General features: G+C 42.7%; 1 protein-coding gene and 1 pseudogene across 1 annotated transcript; one reads left to right on the top strand and one right to left on the bottom strand.

The window, feature by feature from the left end:
* Window positions 1-404: 404 nt before the first annotated feature.
* On the bottom strand, window positions 405-7,920 carry LOC134729046 (putative GED domain-containing protein DNM1P46). The gene is made up of 2 exons (XM_063596492.1): window positions 5,031-7,920; window positions 405-740 (listed from the first exon to the last, which is right to left on the bottom strand). The coding sequence occupies exons 1-2, from the start codon at window positions 5,118-5,120 to the stop codon at window positions 405-407; spliced, it is 426 nt and encodes a 141-aa protein (XP_063452562.1). The 5' UTR covers window positions 5,121-7,920.
* LOC134729045 (uncharacterized) lies at window positions 6,116-18,710 on the top strand (annotated as a pseudogene).
* The last annotated feature ends 1,486 nt before the right edge of the window (window positions 18,711-20,196 follow it).

Here is a 20,196-nt window from a genome sequence, read left to right as displayed (position 1 = left end):
TGAGGTCCAGAGGAAAAGTCACCTGTCCAAGGTCACAGATCTGGGAGGGGACCCAGGACCTATCACGCCACCAGGACACCTGTCTACTCAGTTTTTTTAAATAAAATTTTTGGAGAGAGGATCTCGCTGTGTTGCTAGGCTGGAGTACAGTGTGTGAGATCACCGCTCACTGCAGCCTCAACCTCTTGGGCTCAAAGTGACCCTCAAATGTCAGCCTGTCGAGTAGCTAGGACTATAGGCACGTGCCATCACCAAGCCCAGCTATTTTTAAAATATTTGTGTAGAGATCAGGTCTCACTATGTTGCCAAGGCTGGTCTCGAACTCCTGGGCTCAAGCTATCCTCCTGCCTTGGCCACCCAAAGTGCTGGGATTACAGGCATGGGCCACTGTCCTCAGTACCACGTTATATTTCTATGAGACAGATCTGGTCTGGACCGTGCCTCCCTCCCTGGACCTGGTCCCATAGGGCTGGCCAGCATCTCCCCCTGGCCAACATGGCCAACCTGCATCCCCAATGCCACAGGAGCCCCCTGCTCCCATGAGGCGGTGCATGCCTGTTGTTGATCACGACGTGCATGATGGTCTTGGGCGTGACACCAACCATGAGGTCCCACACGGTCTTGTTGACGATGGCCGCGTAGGAGTCCACCAGGTTCTGCGTGGTTTCCATTTGCTGCTCCAGCTGTGGGTCCCTGGAGTGCATGAAGCTGTCAGAGCCATTCTCCTCGGCCTTGCTGTCCTGTCATGGAGAACACAAGGGCATCAGGGTGGCCAGTCCATGCAGCCAGGCTCCAGGAATCCCTAGGATCTCAGCCCCTCCAAGGTGTACCTGGAACATTGAGGCACAGAGAAAAGCAACTGGCCTGAATACGCACCCAGCTCCCCACATGGCTCTAGACGGTTTCAGGCCTCTGCCTCTCAGGACCCCAGACTCCCCTGATTCAGTCTCGTCTAAGTTCTGACTCTAGTGCCCAGAATTTGCCTCAAGTTACCAATCCAGAAATTGGAAAAGAACATCTCCAGCTCCCTTGCTTGGAGACCTGGCCAGAGCTTGTGCCAGGCTGCAGACGCCTGGCAGGAGGCAAGAAAAGGGCATACTCACTTTCCCCTTGTCCTGGGAGGCCCATGCACCAACACTGCCACCGCCGCCGCCACCAGGGAACATGGCAAAGGAGACACACACAGAGAGGAAAACGGGAAGCGTTGAGTGAACCTGGGACACTGCACCCCAACTTTAATGTGTTGTGGAATTCAGTTAGCTCATATTTTGTTGAGGATTTTTGCATCAATATTCATCAGTGATATTGGCCTGTAGTTTTCTTTTTTGGATGTATCTTTGGTTTTGGTATCAGGGTGATACTAGCCTTGTAGAAAGAGTTTGGAAGTATTCCCTCCTTCTCTGTTTTTGGAATCGTTTGGGTAAGGTGGGTATTAGTTCTTCTTTAAATGTTTGCTAGAATTCAGCAGTGAATCATCAGGTCCCAGGCTTTTCTTTGCTGGGAGATTTTTACTACCACTTTCATCCCATTATTTGTTATTGGTCTGTTCAAGTTTTGGCTTTCATCAAGGTTCAATCTGGGTAGTTTGGTTGTGTCTGGAAATTTATCCATTTTTAATAGGTTTTCCTATTTCTTTGCCTATAGTTGCTGATAATAGCCACTAGTGATCCTTTGAGGTTTGGTTTGTTTGTGTGTTTTTTGAGGTGGAGTCTCGCTCTGTCTCCCAGGCTGGAGTGCAGTGGCGTGATCTTGGCTCACTGCAAGCTCTGCCTCCGGGGTTCACGCCATTCTCCTGCCTCAGCCTCCTGAGTAGCTGGGACTATAAGCATCTGCCACCACGCCCGGTTAATTTTTGTTGTTTTTAGTAGAGACGGGATTTCACTGTGTTAGCCAGGATGGTCTCGATCTCCTGCCCTCATAATCCACCTGTCTCAGCCTCCCAAAGTGCTGCGATTACAGGCGTGAGCCACCGCGCCTGGCCTGAGTTTCTGTAGTATCAGTTGTCATGTTTCCTTTTGTTTGTCAAGGTTGTGTGTCTTTTCAAAAACCCAACTTTTAAAAAAATTATTTTATATTACTTTATTTTATTTTATTTTGTTTGCAGACAGAGTCTTGCTCTGTCACCCAGGCTGGAGTGCAGTCGTGCAATCTCAGCTCACTGCAACCTCTGCCTCCCAGGTTCAAAGGATTCTCCTACCTCAGCCTCCTGAGTAGCTGGAATTACAGGCATGCTACACCATGCCCGGCTAAGTTTTGTATTTTTAGTAGAGACATCATTTCACCATGTTAATCAGGCTGGTCTTCAACTCCTGACCTCCTGAACTGCCCATCTCGGCCCCGCAAAGTGCTGGGATTATGGGTGCGAGACATCGCACCCGGCCCACAGTTTGTTGTTAAATTTTACTTATTTCCTTTTTTTTTTTTTTCTTTAGAGACGGTCTCATTCTGTTGCCCAGGCTGGAGTGCAGTGGTGCAACCATGGCTCACTGTTACCTTGAACACCTAAACTCAAGAGATCCTCCCACCTCAGCCTCATGAGTAGCTAGGAGCCTGCACCACCACACCCGGCTAATTTTTCTAGTTTCTGTAGAGACAGGGTTTTGCTGTGTTGTCCAGGCTGGTCTTGCATTCCTGGCCTCAAGCAATCCTCCTGCCTCAGCCTCCCAAAGTGCTCAGATTACAGGCATGAGCCACCATGCCCGGCCTATATATACATTTCCTTTTCCAAGTTATATAAAGTATGCTGTATGCATCCTTCTGGAATTTGTTTTTTTCCCTTAATAGTATATTGTTCAGATTCTTATTGTTGCTTATAGCTGGCTTTTATTCTTTTGACTGCTTGTGACATCACCAGAAGATAGAGATCCTGGAGATCTCTTAAGAACTGCTGTTGGGCCGGGCGCAGTGACTCACGCCTGTAATCCCAGCACTTTGGGAGGCCGAGGCGGGTGGATCACGAGGTCAGGAGGTCGAGACCATCCTGGCTAACACAGTGAAACCCCGTCTCTAATAAAAAAATAAGAAAAAATTAGCCACGCATGGCGGCGGGCACCTGTAGTCCCAGCTACTCGGGAGGTTGAGGCAAGAGAATGGGGTGAACCCAGGTGGCAGAGCTTGCAATGAGCCAAGATCGTGCCACTGCACTCTAGCCTGGGCGGACCCTGTCTCAAAAAAAAAAAAGGAACTGCTGCCTGCTGCTGGGAGCATACACTGGTATGACCACCTTGGAAAACAGTTTGGCTCCATCTCATAAGGTTGAATATTCACACTCCTCCCCGCCCAGCAACTCTACTCTACATCCAAGACAAATTCTTGCCTATATAAAACAGGGGATGTGGACGAGGCATGCAGCTCTGTTCAAAATAGCAAAAACTTATTGCCCATCAACTGGAGAGTAGCTGACCAAATTGTGCTTTTTCTTCCCTTTGATTTTCTGTAGTCTTACGATGCAAGTGGCTTTCCCATGGCTAGCTTGGGGAGGGGGATACTGTTGGCAATCGAGTCTGGGGTGGCAGTCCTGCTTAGCCCTAGGGCAATCGGTGCTGCCCAAAACAAGAGTAAACAGAACAAGTTACCCAGTCGAGCCAATGCCTTGGGTCCCTGGAGGTACAGACTTGTACCTGTAGGAAATAGGCATCATACACATCAGTCTTTTCAAATGCTTTTGTCACCAGGCTGAGTCCAAAGGACATCCTCTCCCAAAACATTACAAAGTTTACTGGGGCTACCATTTATCGAGCATTTATCACGTGCCTGAGCATGTACTAGTGTACCAATTGCATGCATTATTTTATTTATTTATTTATTTATTTACTTATTCATTTCTTTGAGATAGGGTCTCTTTCTGTTGCCTGGGCTGGAGTGCAGTGGTGCGATCACGGCTCACTGCAGCCTCAAACTCCTGGGCTCAGTTGGTCTCACCTCAGCCTCCCGAGTAGCTGGGACTACAGGCATAAGCCACCAAGTCCAGCTAATTTTTAAATAAACATCTTTAAATAAACATTTTAAATAAATGAGGTTTGGCTTTGTTGCCCAGGCTAGTCTTGAACTCCCGGCTTCAAGCCAGCCTCCTCCTTCCGCCTTATTGTTGCATTTAATCTTCACCATCACCCTATAAGAGTGCCTGGGGGTAGGTGCTCCACACAGTAACAACGTAGCAACCTCCACTCATAGGTGACAGCGAGATTCAGTTTAGTCAAACAGCTTCTCAAAGGTCACACAGTTGGAGGGTGGCTGGGCCAAGATGAAGACCTAGGACTCTAAAGCTGGTGCACCAGTAAATGAGAAAAATCTCTGGGGGTTCAGGATAGCTTCCTCCCAAGAAATCTTTCTCCAAAGGTTCTAAAAACAATGACAGATCCATCTTTCATAAAGCAAACAAAACTAGCAGCCCCTTCATTTTGGGGGTGGGTGTTGGGGGAGGATAAAGGTTAGCTAAGCTCCAGGGCATCCCATTTTAATCCTACATATTTATAAGGCAACTGCCAGCACAGCACCCCAAACCTAAAGAACCCTGCACAGCTGTCTCTGTGGGGCATGGTGTGTCCATGGGTGTAAAGATTTTCCAGTGTGTGCTTACAGGCCAGTGGCATCATCCTCAGTCACAGGTTAAAGGGCAGCTAGGGCTGGCCTGCTGGGCACCACCGTGAGAATCTGCTGAGCTTTCCAACTAGTTTACCTGTAGTTTGCAGTGACAGACGCCCTGAAAAGAAGGGGTGTGGGTGGGAAGAGTTGTGATTTGAGGTCCCCTGATCCGGGCACGATCTCTTTTCCCAGTCTCAGGAATCAGGGGACTCCATCTGTAAACACAGGCTCAAGCTATGTCCCCCAGCACCCTCTTTCAACCAGGCGCTACCCTCTGCTTCTCTTCCATAGACAGCCCAGAGCTGCCAGCATTCCCTTAGGATCTGTGCCCTCAGGCCTGGCTTAATGTTTTCCTCTCCAAAGAGCCATCTGTAGGGCCAGAGCCCGGCAAAGCCTAACTCATTACGGGATGTCAGTTCCTTTGCCTGACTTTCAGTGATTCCTACCTTAACCTGGGGTTTTATGTTTCTCGTCTCAACGCTAACATTTCTCATTCCTCCACGAGTTGAATTGCTCACTCCAGCCAACTGAAGCATGCTTTTCTTGACAGTTAGCTTGAGGCACACGGTTGGTGCTTAAAAAAAAAAAAAAAAGCATTATGTCAATTTCATTGATCAACAAAAGTGATGGCTCCACTGCAAAGTTGATAGTGCCTGGGCCTCTGAGTTCAAGAGCCCTCTAGACAAAGGGCTCTGAGCTGAAACGGGAGCATGCACACATATGCCTCCCTCTCGGTCTGATGAGATAATTTGGATACTTGGTTGTTATCCTTGAGCATTTTCCTGCCTCATTAGTGCACGTGTAGCCAACACAATAATAATCATAGCTAATAACGGCTAAGGCTGAGGACTTTCCTTAGCCAGGTAGTCGCTTTAAAAACTTGAAAGTTTTCACTAGACTCTCATTGAATCATTTCTCTTTTTCAGATCAAGAAACTGAGACTTACTATCACATTCGGGATGAAGTTAAAACAAAAAAAGAAACTGGGGCTTAAAGCTGTCAAGTATTTCACAGCCAGCAAGTGGCTACGTTGGAACTTGAACCCAGGCAGTCTAGCCCTGGGATCCAGTGTTGACTACGCAAAACTAAAGTGTACACGTTTTCAACTACAGTTTAAGTGGGTGACATATTTTTCACTATATTTTATGTAGGTGACTTTCAGTTTGGGGGTATTCTACTTACACAATCTATTGAGCTGGATATTAACTGAGAACAAAAAGAAACTAATGAACTCCGAAAAACAAAACATGGGCAACATGATGTCACCGCAAAAGACAAATCAGCACAGAGCCTTCTTGGGACTGTATTTTGCTGACCGTCCACGAACGAGTTAATCATCTGCCTGAACTCAGCAGTGCTCTGTTCCCTTGGGACACACACACACACACACACACACACACACACACACACACACACACACACGAGAGAGAGAGAGAGAGAGAGAGAGAGAGAGAGAGAGAGAGAGTGTGTGTGTGTGTTAGTGGCTGTGCCGCCCTGAGCTTCCAGTCGGCGAGTGTGAGGAAGGAACCAGATGGGTCGGGCAGAAAGGTGCTGGGTCAAGGGAGGAGGGGGCAGCCGGGAGCGCGCGCACGCTCTGGACTCGTGCACCCGCCGAAACTGGTGCGCGCAGGGCCCGCCTGGTTGAGGGGTGAGGGGTGAGGGTGACGGGGGCAGGGTAGGGGCAGCCCTTTCCCAGGCGGTAGTGGGGGCGGTGGTTATGTTGCCCTTTGAAGCTGCGGCTTGACAGGAGCCGCGCCTCCTGTGGGTGGAGTCGGTTACAAAGGGAGCAGCCCCCCAGGCCGCCACACAGCTCCCGCCAAGGCCTCCGTGCCCCTTGCCATTTTCCAGCCGCGCTCCCACAAGGGTCCAGGCGGCAGGCAGAGGCAGAGTCGCGAAAGCTCGGCTGGGCGGCCCCGCTGGGTAGTCGCGGCCGTGACAGCGGCTCCGGACAGGCTCCCCTTCCGCGCCCCTCCCGCCGTAGATGAGTGGAAGATGTCCGTGTCAGGGTTCAAGGCCAAAGTGAAGTTTCTGGGTCTATCTTCCACAAGAACCAGGAGCCGCAGCCCTCGCTCACGCTCCACTGCAACATGACTGTGAGGCGCCCGGCGGCGGCCTCGCGGGGCAGGGCGAGGGCAGAGAGGGGGCGCCCGGAGTCCCAGGACAAAGGGGAGCCTTCCCCAGAGAGGCCCCAGTTCCCCGCCCCTTTCTCCCACAACTGGCCCGGCCCCGGCCCGGGACTGCCGGAGGCTTGGGTGGGAGGAGAGGGAGGGCGCGTCTCTCCGACTCCTCGCGTGGCGTAGGCTTGGGGGCTGTTGGCCCCTCTAGGCCCCCGTCGCCGCGCCCCGAGGTGGGAGCCCGCGACTGCCGGAGCCTTCTTGGGACCCATGGTCGCCCTCAGTCGGCCAGCCTGCTCCGGAGACCGCGACAGGGCGGTGCAGGGCGGCTCCGGCGTTTTTTGAGCCCAGGCGGGGAAGGGGAAAGACCTTTAAGATTTTCGGTATTTTGGCTGGGCGCAGTGGCTCACGCCTGTAATCCCTTTGGGAGGCAGAGGCGGGCGGATCACCTGAGGTCAGGAGTTAGAGACCAGCCTGGCCAACATGGTGAAACTCCGTCTCTACTAAAATATACAAAACTTATCCAGGCGTGTTGGCAGGAGATTTAATCGCCGCTACTTGGGAGGCAGAGGCAGGAGAATCGTTTGAACCCGGGAGGCGGAGGTTGCAGTGAGCTGAGATCCAGCCGTTGCACTCAAACCTGGGGGATAAGAGGGAGACTTCTCTCAAAAAAAAAAAAAAAAAAAAAATTCTTCTTTCTTTTGAGGGAGTCTCACTCTGTCACCCAGGCTGGAGTGCAGTGGCGCGATCTCGGCTCATTGCAGCCTATCTCTCTTGACAGTCCACTGGTTAAAGCGATTCTGCTGCCTCAGCCTCCCGAGTAGCTGTGATTACAGGCGCCCGCCACCACGCCTGGCTAACTTGTGTTTTTAGTAGAGACGGGGTTTCACCGTGTTGGCCAGGCTGGTCTCAAACTCCTGACCTCAAATGACCCACCTCTGCCTCCCAAAGTGCTGGGATTCCAGGTGTGAACCACCGCGCCAGGACCCAAGGCCCTTAAGTTTTAACGCCTCATTCTTCAGTCAGGTTTTCCTTGCTCCCGCGTGTTCAGCCAATTGGTTTCAAGTTTGTGTTGAAGGAGAAACTAACAATGAAAACGGAGTCGTTGATGGAAGAAAAGTTGGAATGCAGCCTCTGGTGCTGTTTGAGTGATCCCTCTCCCCAGGGGCTGGCTGCGCACTGCTGTGTTCTGGAAAGGCGCATTGTATGGTAGATGCCGCAGGTAAGAGTCCTGTACAGGTGCTCTGCCCGCTTTTCCTTTCAGGCTTCTGTATCAGCTGTTTTTCCCTTGTAGAATGTGTCCCTGACCTGTGCCCCTGACCTCCACCCCTTAACCCTACCCAATACATCTTTACATGTCTGACCATCAAGGCTCTTCTGGGTCATATTGAGTTCATGCTGATATTTTCCCTTCCTCCCCTCTTCAGTCCTTACTATTTTTGTTTTGGTCATGTTATGCTATATTCTGTAGGCCTTTAAGAAATTCTTTTATGGTGGCAGGGGAGAATATTTTGTAATTATGCTTTGTGCTTTTTCTCTTCCACTCAATAAGTGCTTGGTAAATATTTGTTTTATTGAGTATATGACCCTATTCTAGCTATATTGTGCTTGAACAAAAATCTTAACTGCCCTGTAAGTTAACTGCTAAGAATTTGTCAAAAGTGCAGAGATGACATCCAGAACTTGTCATGGATAGTGCAAAAGGTCTCTAAGGGCTTGATGGAGGTCTGTAAATTGACTTCATGTGAAAGAGTGTAAGAAGCGAAAATGTGAAGCATGACTGGAGAGCTGGAGAGATAAAGCAAGGGTCTCTTTCTCCAGATCCTTTGTAACAGTGTTATGTGACCTCTTCTTGAAGATCATTCTGAAAGATAATGCCAACTTGGAACCTAAGAAATCACCCAGTGGGTTTCTGCATGTTAGGTGCTTCAAATCCTCATCAGCACCTTTGTTTTCTCTGCCTCTGTTTGCTTACAACGATGTTCTCAGTAGCTGTAATTGCTGTCTTTGAATACTTTGAATAGCATTTTTTTTTAGATCACAGGGGTATATGTGCATTTTTATTTCACGAAGTGTTAGAATTTTTACTCTGCTTTTGTGGGCTCTGTGTTAGCTACTTGGTTGTTTAGTTGTAAAATGATTAGCAGGGAAAACTGTGTGTGTGTCTGTGTCTGTGTGTGTGTGTGTGTGTGTGTGTGTGTGTATTTTAAGGTTCTCTTGTTGTCAGAGCACTTAGAATTTTATTTTATATGGTAATTCTGTCAGTTTACTTTATTCTCCAGCCCACATTTATTGAACAGCAAAGTATGAAAGTAATGTGTCCCATAACCAGCCTTCAGAGGAATTACAACTGCTGTATGTCTGAACTTCGAATTACAACTGCTGTATGTCTGAACTTTATTTTCTTTTCCTTTTTTTTTTTTTTTTGAGTTGGAGTCTCACTCTGTCACCCAGGCTGGAGTGCAGTGGTGTGATCTCGTCACACTGCAACCTCCGCCACTCCGGTTCAAGTGATTCTCCTGCCTCAGCCTCCTGAGTAGCTGGGATTATAGACACCTGCCACACCACCCGGCTAATTTTTGCAGTTTTAGTAGAAACAGGTTTCACCATCTTGGCCAGGCTGATCTCGAACTCCTGACCTCGTGATCCACCTGCCTCAGCCTCCTAAAGTGCTGGGATTACAGGCATGAGCCACCATGCCTGGCTGAACGTTCAAGAAAAAGTTTGTGCATCAATTTTTTAAAAATTGTGATGTCAAAAGATAGCTGTGTCCTACATTTGGAAAGATGCAAAAACTGAACATTCTGGCAGGTAGTTTTGCTTGCTGGTGCTTGAGATAGAGCCATACATTGATCTCAGTGGATTTATGGAGAAAAATAGATAGAGAAAGTTATCTCTAAATAAGACAAAAAAAATCCTTTTCTTAAGCAGTGACAGGTAAAGAGGTTGTCTTGGTTAACCTTGAAATGTGTTGCCCTTGATTAAGACAGTTTTATGGTGGGGATGGTAGTGGTGATAAACTCGTTTGAAATTTGTCCACTTATAGTAACCTTTGTGGTAGCTGTCACAGACAACTTCATCCTCACAGGCCTTAAAATTACTATAAAATTAATAGAATAGAGGAGAAACAAAGGACCTGAATAATTAGATGCTTAGATAATGGTAATGTGTTTTCATAACCGGTGAAAAAGAGCAGTGTTAGAAGCCTTTAAACATTCTATGTAAGGAACACTGCCTGAATTTATATTGCAATTTTTGAGCACCATTCATTGTTTAAAAACTGGTATATTGTAGGTCATATTTTAAAGACAAATAGAAAACTTTTTTCCAGATGGATATAAAGCTTAACCTTAACAAAATTACAAAATTTAAAGCATATGATTGAAAAATATTAATGCATAGGTTTAAATATTGGTCGTCATTTTAGATGTCTTTCAAAATAGATTGTCTCTTAAACTGAACAAACTTTGAACATGTTGTAGCATTTGTGCTGAAGGTTAAGTTTCCTGAGGTGGTGGATATTTTATAATATGGATAACAAAGCCTTATTTTAAGAAATTTAGAAAATTTTTAGGCAAAACTAGAAAATGTTACCGATAATTCTCCCACTCAGAAGGTACCACTATCAGAATTTTGTATTTTTCCAGTCATCTGCTCATCTCTTTTCTCCTGTGCTTGTATATGTTCCCTCTCCCTTGAAAAATCAGATTTTTTTGTAATCTGCTTTTTCACTCAACAATATTGTAGATCCACATCATAACTTACTCCTCTACAGTGGCTTCAGTTATTGTGTGTTTTCTGTTGGATGACTATACCATCTAGTCCATCATGTTTCCTGGTACTAAATACATAGGGGTGTGTGTGTGTGTGTATTTTTTTCTACCTTAACTAATGCTTTAGACATCATTAGGTAGAGCTAAATCCTTGAAACCTTCCAAGTGGTGGCTTTCAGTTCTCATTGCTGAATTGGTTTCTAGAGATGGAACAAATTATATTGTATGGAAACTTTTTTTTTTTTTTGAGATGAAGTCTTGCTCTTGTCACTCAGGCTGGAGTGCAATGGCATGATCTTGGCTCACTGCAACCTCTGCCTCCTGGGTTCAAGCAATTCTCCTGCCTCAGCCTCCCAAGTAGCTGGGATTACACGTGCCTGCCACCATGCCTGGCTAATTTTTGTATTTTTAGTAGAGACGGGGTTTCACCATGTTGGCCAGGCTGGTCTCAAACTCCTGACGTCAGGTGATCCACCCGCCTCGGCCTCCCAAAGTGCTGGGATTACAGGCATGAGCCACCATGCCTGGCCATTTTTTCTTCTAGGTACCAGCTTTTATTTATCAGTTTGGTAAAAATGTTAGAAAGTGTGCAATAAAATGGGCATTCTCACAGTTGTGGCACAAAGTAGAATTATCTTTGACATTCTAGGAAGCAGTTTGGCTTTGTAGAAACTTGCCTAACCTCTCCCCTTTGAGGCAAGATGAATTCTGACTATCCCAAGGTGGCCAACCTTGTCCCTGTGATTCCAGATCTCCCAGAAAAAGAGGTCTAGTCTCAGAGAAAACCCAGATTTTCTTGGCTTAGCCCACCTTGACAGCTAATCACTGGAAATGGGGCGGGCTGGTAGAGTCCTTTGGTCAGATTTTGTGTCAAGACAGGGAGGTGGAAAGATGGGAGGGAGGTAGCAAAACTGGCCTGAATGGAACTCTGTAAGTTAAAATGGCAAAGGGATGTTCCTTCCAAGGAAGAAATTCTAGGGAAGGCAGGAAAGTGGAGGGGAAGGCAGCAGTTCTCAAAGTTTTGGAATCAGGACTCCTTTACATTCTTAAAAATATATTGAGGGCCCAAGGAGCTTTGGTTTATGTAGGTTATATCTACTGGTATTTATCATTAGAAATTAAATCAGAAATATTTAAACTATTCTTTAAAAGCTCACCACGTATTGTTATAAATGTTTTTATGAAAAATTTTCTAAACCCAAAGTAGCACAATCTTATATTTTTTGCAAATTTCCTTGATGTCTGGTATGTCATTTTCATCTGCATTCAATTTATTGTGTGATATTTCCTTGAAGAAATGTGAACAATGTCCAATCTCATACAGATAGCCATTTTAGATCATTGTGGATATTTATATATTTATATATATATATAAATTTTCTTTTTTGAGATGGGGTCTTGCTCTGTCGCCCAGACTGGAATGCAGTGGTGTGATCACAGCTCACTGCAGCCTCAGTCTCTGGGGACTTAGGTGATCCTCCCACCTCAGCCTCCAGAGTAGTTGGGACTACAGGTGTGTATCACCACACCTGGCTAATTTTTTGTTTTTTTTTTTTTTTTTGTAGGGACAGGATTTTGCCATGTTGCCTAGGCTTCTTTTTTGATACTCCATCAAAACTTGGTTTTTCTTGAACTTTGGATCTTTTACCCTTGCATGATATTATAACATCATGCATTGATCATTTAGAAAATAATGGTTCACCGAGATCTTCTACATGTTGATACATTTGATTATACAGTATCAAAATACATTCATCAATATCACTATCAATCTCAGCAGAATACTTTTGGAAAGCAATGGTGGATATATTTTCTAAAATTCTAATTTTTTATTCAGAAGCTTTACTTTTATTATTAGCAGTTTTATTATTGAATTTTATTATGGCCTGTCTGTTGTTTTTCTTGAAATGACAGAACCTCATTTTTTGAGAAAATGTCTCCCAAAAACCCCAGTTGAAATAACATTGTTTGTCAGTACTCCTTTCAAGTAAAAATGATATTCCATTAAAGTGGTTAATTCACTTCAAGACTTAGTCACATGAGGGTTTTTTCTCAGGCAGTCTGTAGGAATGCTCATGTGTGCTTCCAATTTCATCACTTGAAATATTAAGAAGACATATTCAAGGATTAAGATGTAGTAAAATTTTCACTGCTTCATCATAGACATTCTTTTTATTTTTGAGACGGGACCTTGTTCTGTCACCCAGGCCAGAGTGCAGTAGCATGATCACAGCTCACTGTAGCCTCAACCTTCTGGGCTCAATCCTCCTGTCTCAGCCTTCCAAGTAGCAGGGACTACAGGCATGCAACCACCATGTCCAGCTAAATTTTGTATTTTTTGTAGAGATGGGGTTTAACCATGTTGGCCAGGCTGGTCTCAAATTCCTGACCTCTGGTGATCCTCCCACCTCAGCCTCCCAAAGTGCTGGGATTACAGGCGTGAGACACTGCCCAACCTGCCCTTCTTTTTCAAACCTTTCCTGTGCATAGTGAAGAATACCATGATTACTAGTAGTTTGGTGTTACTGCCTTTATTTGTGCTAAACTGCCAGCATTTTTACCCACTATTGTATTTGCACCCTTACACCAAATGTCACCATGTTAGTATTCCTGTTAAAATAGTTTGGACCTGGGTGTCTGAGGGCCCCACTGTGGGAACCATTGAAATAGGTACTTAAACTTACTATATATCATATCTTTTCATCTACAAGATTTTTTAAATAATAATTTCATTTAATTTTTTCTGTAATTTTTTAAAGATGGTTTTGAGGAGTTTCAGTTCAAAGCAACACATATTTTATTTTGCTTAAGCTGAAGTTTACTAGACAAATACTGACCTAATAGAATGAGGACCTAAATCTAGTTGCAGTTTCTCTAGGAAAAAAAAAACAAAAACCCAAAAGTAAAAATGTAAAAATGGTCCATATGGTGTAGTCCCAATGTATGCTGAAGAATTTGAAGAGGAAAATGCAATACTCAGTAAGTGCTGTTCTTTATGAATAGGATTAATTCTGAACAGTTTCTTTTAGCCTGTAAAGAGATTTGGGACACAGTAAGAGAGGAATGAGAATATAGTAAAATAAACCATTATTGAAGAGATATACTGTTAATGATGTCCTCTTTCAATACAATTTGTTTGTTTCTTTTTTCTTTTCTTCTTCTTCTTGTTTTTTTTTTTTTTTTTTTTTTTTTTTTGGACACAGAGTCTTGCTCTGTCACCAGGCTGGAGTGCAGTGGCACAATCTCAGCTCACTGCAACCTCCACCTCCCTGGTTCAAGCAATTCCCCTGCATCAGCCTCCTGAGTAGCTGAGACTACAGGCCTGTGCCACCATGCCCGGCTAATTTTTTCGTATTTTAGTAGAGACAGGGTTTCACCGTGTTGGCCAGGATGGTCTCAATCTCCTGACCTCATGATCCACCCACCTCAGCCTCCCAAAGTGCTGAGATTACAGGCGTGAGCCACCATTCCTGGCTAATTTGTTTTTCTTAAAAGAACCTTCAGTAAATATTTGGTTTCTGTGGCCTCAGCTATAATTCAGATTATAGTTTTCAAAGCAGTGTTTCCTAAAGTTGTTTGTGCGAAATTGTTTTCCATGACTTGAACCTAGTTGTTCTGAAGCTAATATAATAATGGCTTTTCCCCAATTCATAACAGAAAACAGTACAAAGTAACAGACTATTAGATGGGGGATGGAAGAAGGACAAGGGTTGAAAAAGTAACTATTGCATTCTATACTCACCATCTGATTAATGGATACATTTGTACTCCAAACCTGAACATCAAGTAGTATCCCATATAACAAATCTGCATATGTACCCACTAAATCTAAAATAGATGTTGAAAAAAAAGTTTTTCCATATCAGCAATAATTGAATTGAAGGTGTAAAACTGTAATAAAAATTGAGACACTACAAAGTATCTTGTAGTTAAGCTACAAAAAAAAAATCCTAAAACCATCTATATAGAAAATTTTAGGAATTGATCTTAAAGGAAATCCAAATAAGTGGAGAATTATCATGTTAATGGATGTGATAATATTAAATTACATTATTTTTCCAATAAATCTAATATGGTCATTGATTTTAAAATGTGCGTAGAATATTAATTTTTAATAAATAACTTGATTAATTTTTTAAAATGCGGAGGGTTGGACTTGCCTTATCAGACGTTGGAACTTATTACAAATATATGGGGAAAAATGCAGTAACTGGTGAATTTTTCGTTTCCATTAAGAAATACTGGATCTGGCCTTGTGCGGTGGCTCATGCCTGAAATCCAGCACTTTGGTAGGCTGAGGAGGGCAGATCATCTGGGGTCAGGAGTTCAAGACCAGCCCTACCAACATGGTGAAACCCCCTCTCTACTAAAAAAAAAAATTAGCCAGGTGTGGTGGCAGGTGCCTGTAATCCTAGCTACTCAGGAGGCTGAGACAGAGAGAATCCCTTGAACCTGGGAGGTGGAGGTTGCAGTGAGATTGCACCACTGCCCTCCAGCATGGGCGACAGAGCAAGACTATGTCTCAAAAAAAAAAAAATGCTGGATCTCACTGGCAATGGAAAGGGAAAGGAAAGTTACTGATGGCAACATATTACTAATGATAAATAAGCACATGAAAAGATACTCAATATCATATGTCATTAGAAAATTGCAAACCAAAACAATGAGATGCTACTACATAGCTCTTATAATGGCCAAAATCCAAAATAGCAACACAACTGAGTGCTGGTAAGAACAATGAGCAGAAATAACTTATTCATTGCTAGTTGGGATGCAAAATGGTACATCCACTTTGGAAGACAGCTTAGCAGTTTCTTATGACACTAAGCACACTCTTAGCCTATGATTCCATAATTGTGCTCATTGGTATTTGCCAAATGAGTTGAAAACTTATGCCCACACAAAACATGCACACAAATGTTTATACCAGTGTTATTCATAATTACCAAAACAGAAACAACCAAAGGACCTTTCAATAGGCAAATGGACTAACACTGTACGGTGTAGCCATACAATGGAATATTAATCAGTTCTATATAAAAAAAAGAGCTATCAAGCCACAAAAAGTCATGGAAGAACTTTAAATGCATATTACTGAGTGAAAGAAGCCAATATGAAAGCCTACACACTATGTGGTTGCAAGTATATGACATTTTGAAAAAGGCAAAACTGTGGAGACAGTAAAAAGATCAGTCATTTCCAGGGGTTCCTGGGGAGGAAAGAAAGGAGGAATAACTAGGTAGAGCACAGGGGATTTTTAGGGCAGTGAAACTATAATCCTGTGTAACATTGTCATGGTGGGTACATCTCTGTTAAAATCCATAAAATGGACACCACAAAGAGTGAACCCTAATATAATTATGAACTTTAGATAAAAATAATTTATCAACGTTTTCTCATCACTTGTAACAAATGTAACACACTAATGTTAAAAATACCACAAGATGTTAAAAATAGGAGAAATGGGGGTGGAGTGAGAGAGTCTACAGACAGGCACTTTAACTTTCACTAATTTTTGCCTCTAAACATAAAACAGCTCAAAAAGTAATGTCTATTAATTTATATATATATATAAAATATATATGTGGTTACTACAATGTCTTTTTGAAATTAATACACAGTGAGAGATTGTGTCTAAGAACTGACATGGTCTTTAATTTGAATAACAACATTGAAATACAATATTAGTGTATTTAACTATAAATTAAGAAAATAAATTTTTCATATATGAATTGTTTATAACTCTTTAGTGAAATAACACCCACATCAATCCTCATCAGTTCTGAGGCCCACATAATAATTAAAGACCTCCAGCAGGTCCAATTTCATTCATTCCTAGAACCAATGAGTTTCACTCTTGCAGGCCATGAGTAGCAGTTCTTCAATGGACAATGAGATCTAGAAAGAGAAAGATGTGTTCTATTTCTTTGTGACTAGTGTCCTAAGTCATGGAGACAGAATCATGGGCTTGGAAGTAGCATCATCTTCCAGGTTGCGGTGTAACTCACATTCCCAAGGAACAGACTGTTGGCAAACCCTTTGGTCTCCATCCTTGGGATTTCTTCTTCTCCTCTACATTTTGTTTCTCTTTCTCTTTTTTTCTAAATCATTTTTTCTTTTTCCGACCAATGATGTTTGTCCTTTTGTCCTAGGACTGGATCTCATTTATCTTTCTGGGAATAGCGCCATCTCTAAGGACTCCAGGTTAACCCACTTCATATCTAATCATTCCAGTCTAGATACTAAATATTGCAGTGTCAGTCAACATTCCCAGGGCCAGATCTTACCTCATACCTCAGGTTCATAACTCTCTTGACTACACTGGGTTTTGTCCTACTTTCCTCATTCTTGGCCATGTGTATTTTGTCCTATCCTGGGAACAAGGAGAGGAGTGAAGAGCTTTCTCTTCCATTTCAGTATTAAACCTGCTCCCACATTCTTCCCAGAAAGCCAGGAAATACAATGCCAATGTTCTGCATTGAGTTTATATTTCATGTATAATTAACTTTTGTGTTGAACATGAATAAACTGAAAATTTCTTGAAATAGAAACAATTTGATAGAATTTTGTGGGTACAGTGTATACAATCCATGTCCAATAAATTACTGACATCTAAACTTGTTATAGACTTTTTGTTCCATCATGTACTAATTCAGTAATTCTATTGCAATAAAACTAACATTTGTTTGTTGGTTATAATTCATTCTTGGTAAGCCTTTTTCTGTGTTTTGCTTATGCTTCCATTATCTCCTAGATGAGCACTTTTGTGTATCTAATTTAGAAGCATTACATTAAGAACAGTAAGAGAAAATCCTTTAATCTATATTTCCGCTTAAAATAAGATTATATTAACATGTGCTCCACCAGATATAGATGTTCACAAAACATAAGCAAGTGTGAATATTTCTTATAACCACTTCTGAAGAAATAGAAGGGCTCCTATTACATGCGCTGTAACAAATTATAAAGTCATAAACACATACTCTTCAAAGTAGCAATAGGCAAATCAGGGAGAGAGAGAGACAAAGAGAGAGGGAGCACAGTGTTGCTCCCAGAAGACAATGAATTTATTGCTACCACTGAAGAAATTTTTGGAAAGGCTGAAGCTTTTTGCTAACATGTACAATAACAACTGCAAAAGGAATAGGACCTGCAATCTTCAGTTGAATCAGTCTGTTTATAATCTCATTTAAGATTGATAGAGACAAACATAGGTCATGGCTTTCTCATCACTCGTTAATTCACTCATTCAAAACACAAATAGATGCACGCTATGCTAGACACTGGGGATACAAATGGTTACAACAATCCCTGAAGTTTCTCAAAGCCAGTGGGAGAAATAGGCATATAAACAACTAATATCATGCACTCTCATATTGGACACTTGAAGACTGCCTAATGGACTGTGGGACTACAATATAAGATACTGTCAATTTGTCCTAAGAAGGTCACTCATGGGGAAGTAAAGACTGAATTCCATCACAAAGGAATAGTCAAATTTTCCAGGCCAACAGGGAAAATGCTATTCCAAATGGCAGGAACATTGTGAGCAAAGTTAAGGATCAAGGAAAAAATATAAGTATGAAGAGATGACAGTAGAGCCACATTGTTCAGTACGAAGGGTGGAGTATTTGGTGGAGAGAAATGAGAATTAGGAGGGCGAGATGGACAGGGTCAGATCAAAAATGGTCATGGTCAACCTAAAACTAAGGAGCTTAGAATTCATCATGAGACAAGTAGGAGTCATTCAAAGATATTATAAGGTGCAACATGATGAGATTTGCATTTCAGAACCGCAGCGCTGATAGTGGTGCAGAGGCTGGATTACAGGTGGGAATGGAGGAGCTCTGGTGGAGGCCAGGGTAGGAGAGAAAGGAGTGTGAGGAGTGGTGGGGTGAGTGGGGTGGGGATGGATTTCCTCAAAAGGTGATAGAGGAAGGGAGATTGGCTTGGGGCATTCAGAGGCAAAAACAGAAGGAAAAAAAATCTAAAAGGGAGGAGCAGTGATAGGCCTGTGTACCAATTTGAATAATACTACAATTGTTTATTGAGAGATCATGATGTACAAAACATGATATTTTAATACTACAATTAATTTTGGAAATTTTTTCAAATTTTATCAATTGATATTCAGAGGAGTTAAATCACTTACTGAAGGCCTTGCCAATTTCAAGTTAAGGGATGAGATTAAAACTAAATGCTACTAGATACAGAGCCGGTGTCCTCTCAACTATATTCTTTGGCCCTCTTAACTGGATCAGCAACGGGGGAGAGGGCAGAGACTAGAATAGCTCCTCACAGTTCTCTGGATCTGCTTGGATGCTGACCAGTTTGGAGGAAGAAGATGAATTAAACGGAGGTAGCTGAGGGATATCCAGGTGCAAAAGATAAATAAGAAGTTGGATACATGAGTCTGAAGAAGGTTCCTGGTGACACTGGTTGGTAGATAGACCGAGAGCTGAAATTCACCTGCAGTAATTGTTACTCTGTGTCTTCCTGTTGTATTTATGGGTCAGCTCAATATATCTTTTCCTCTATCTTTTAAAGTTAGAATTTACAATACCTACCTAATAGTTACTTCCTGAAGGGTAAAAATCTTTTGTATTAGTTTTTCTTTGGTCACGTTATTTATTAATGCTATCCTCAACAAATATGTATTCATTAACCATTGGGTGCATTGTGCAAATTACACCACACTATTTGATGGAAAGAACGAGGTCTCTTCTTGCTAAATAGTTCTAGTCATCTCCCTTTTATAGTTTCCTTTACTTTGTCTTAAGAGCAAATTATTTTTCTATTCATTATTCATCTTATTACATGTTCTTTTTGCTTCACTTTAATCCTTTCTTGCAGGAGAAAGATTATAAATAAAAACATCTATATATAACTATAAAGCTTACACTCTCATAGCTGGCACAGAGTTTGTGCAAAAGCAAAAAGATGAACACTTTAGCTCTTTTGTAGGTATGATTTTTGAGTTGAGATGGCAGGAAAATGAAGTGGGATTTTGATATAAGAGTAACAAAAGGAAGCCTCTAGGGAGAAAACAGATAATACATTGAGAATGAATAGAAATTATGTCTCAGGCTGGCTCTGCCACAGCAATTCCTCTCCCTTCCCCATAACTAATTATTATCTGGTTTAACTGAGAAAATATGAGACAATCTCAAATTTCCTCAGAGCTAGAATACAATATACCATTTTATTAGCCCTAGAACAACATGAACAGAAGCTTTAGTGGTAGCGTTACAGTCTATGCTGAGGTTTGTTAGCAATGCATTATAACCTAAGAGATGGCTGCTTAGTTCAGCCAGTTAACTGGAGGTCACTAAAATGTTCTGCTCTTGAAAGAGAAAGAGGGGGAGAAAGCATTGGAGAGAGAGAGAGAGAGAGAGAGAGAGTGAATGCTCCTTCTTCACAGAGCAATTTGTGTAAATGCATGGTCCAATGGCCCTGATATCCATTAATGAAATTTCTAGACTTCATAGCATTCGCTGATGAATCATGATGAAAAAAGTTGGAAGGGAATAGGAAACACATACACTGCAGCATCCGGTTTCGCCAGAGTTGGGCCCTTGAGAATTATTAAGTGATACTTTGACATAATTCAGAATTAACAAAATCTGCCTGCTCTCTAAAAGTGTGTCTTTTCATAATTTAAGTAAGTCATGCAAATTAGCTTAGATCTAAATGTGAGCTCCATTGTTGCCTGCAAGTCAGCATGA

This window comes from Pan paniscus, chromosome 16 (genome assembly GCF_029289425.2).
Source record: "Pan paniscus chromosome 16, NHGRI_mPanPan1-v2.0_pri, whole genome shotgun sequence".
Taxonomy (NCBI): domain Eukaryota; kingdom Metazoa; phylum Chordata; class Mammalia; order Primates; family Hominidae; genus Pan; species Pan paniscus.
Note: the sequence above shows the minus strand (reverse complement) of the source record. Positions and strands in the feature narration are given on the sequence as shown.

Coding starts and splice junctions, on each gene's coding strand:
- LOC134729046 (XM_063596492.1), bottom strand. CDS start 5,120: ATGCTTCAGTTGGCTGGAGTGAGCAATTCAACTCGTGGAGGAATGAGA. Junction 741..5,030: donor ACATAAAACCCCAGGTTAAG/GTAGGAATCACT, acceptor TCTCCATGACAG/GACAGCAAGGCCGAGGAGAA.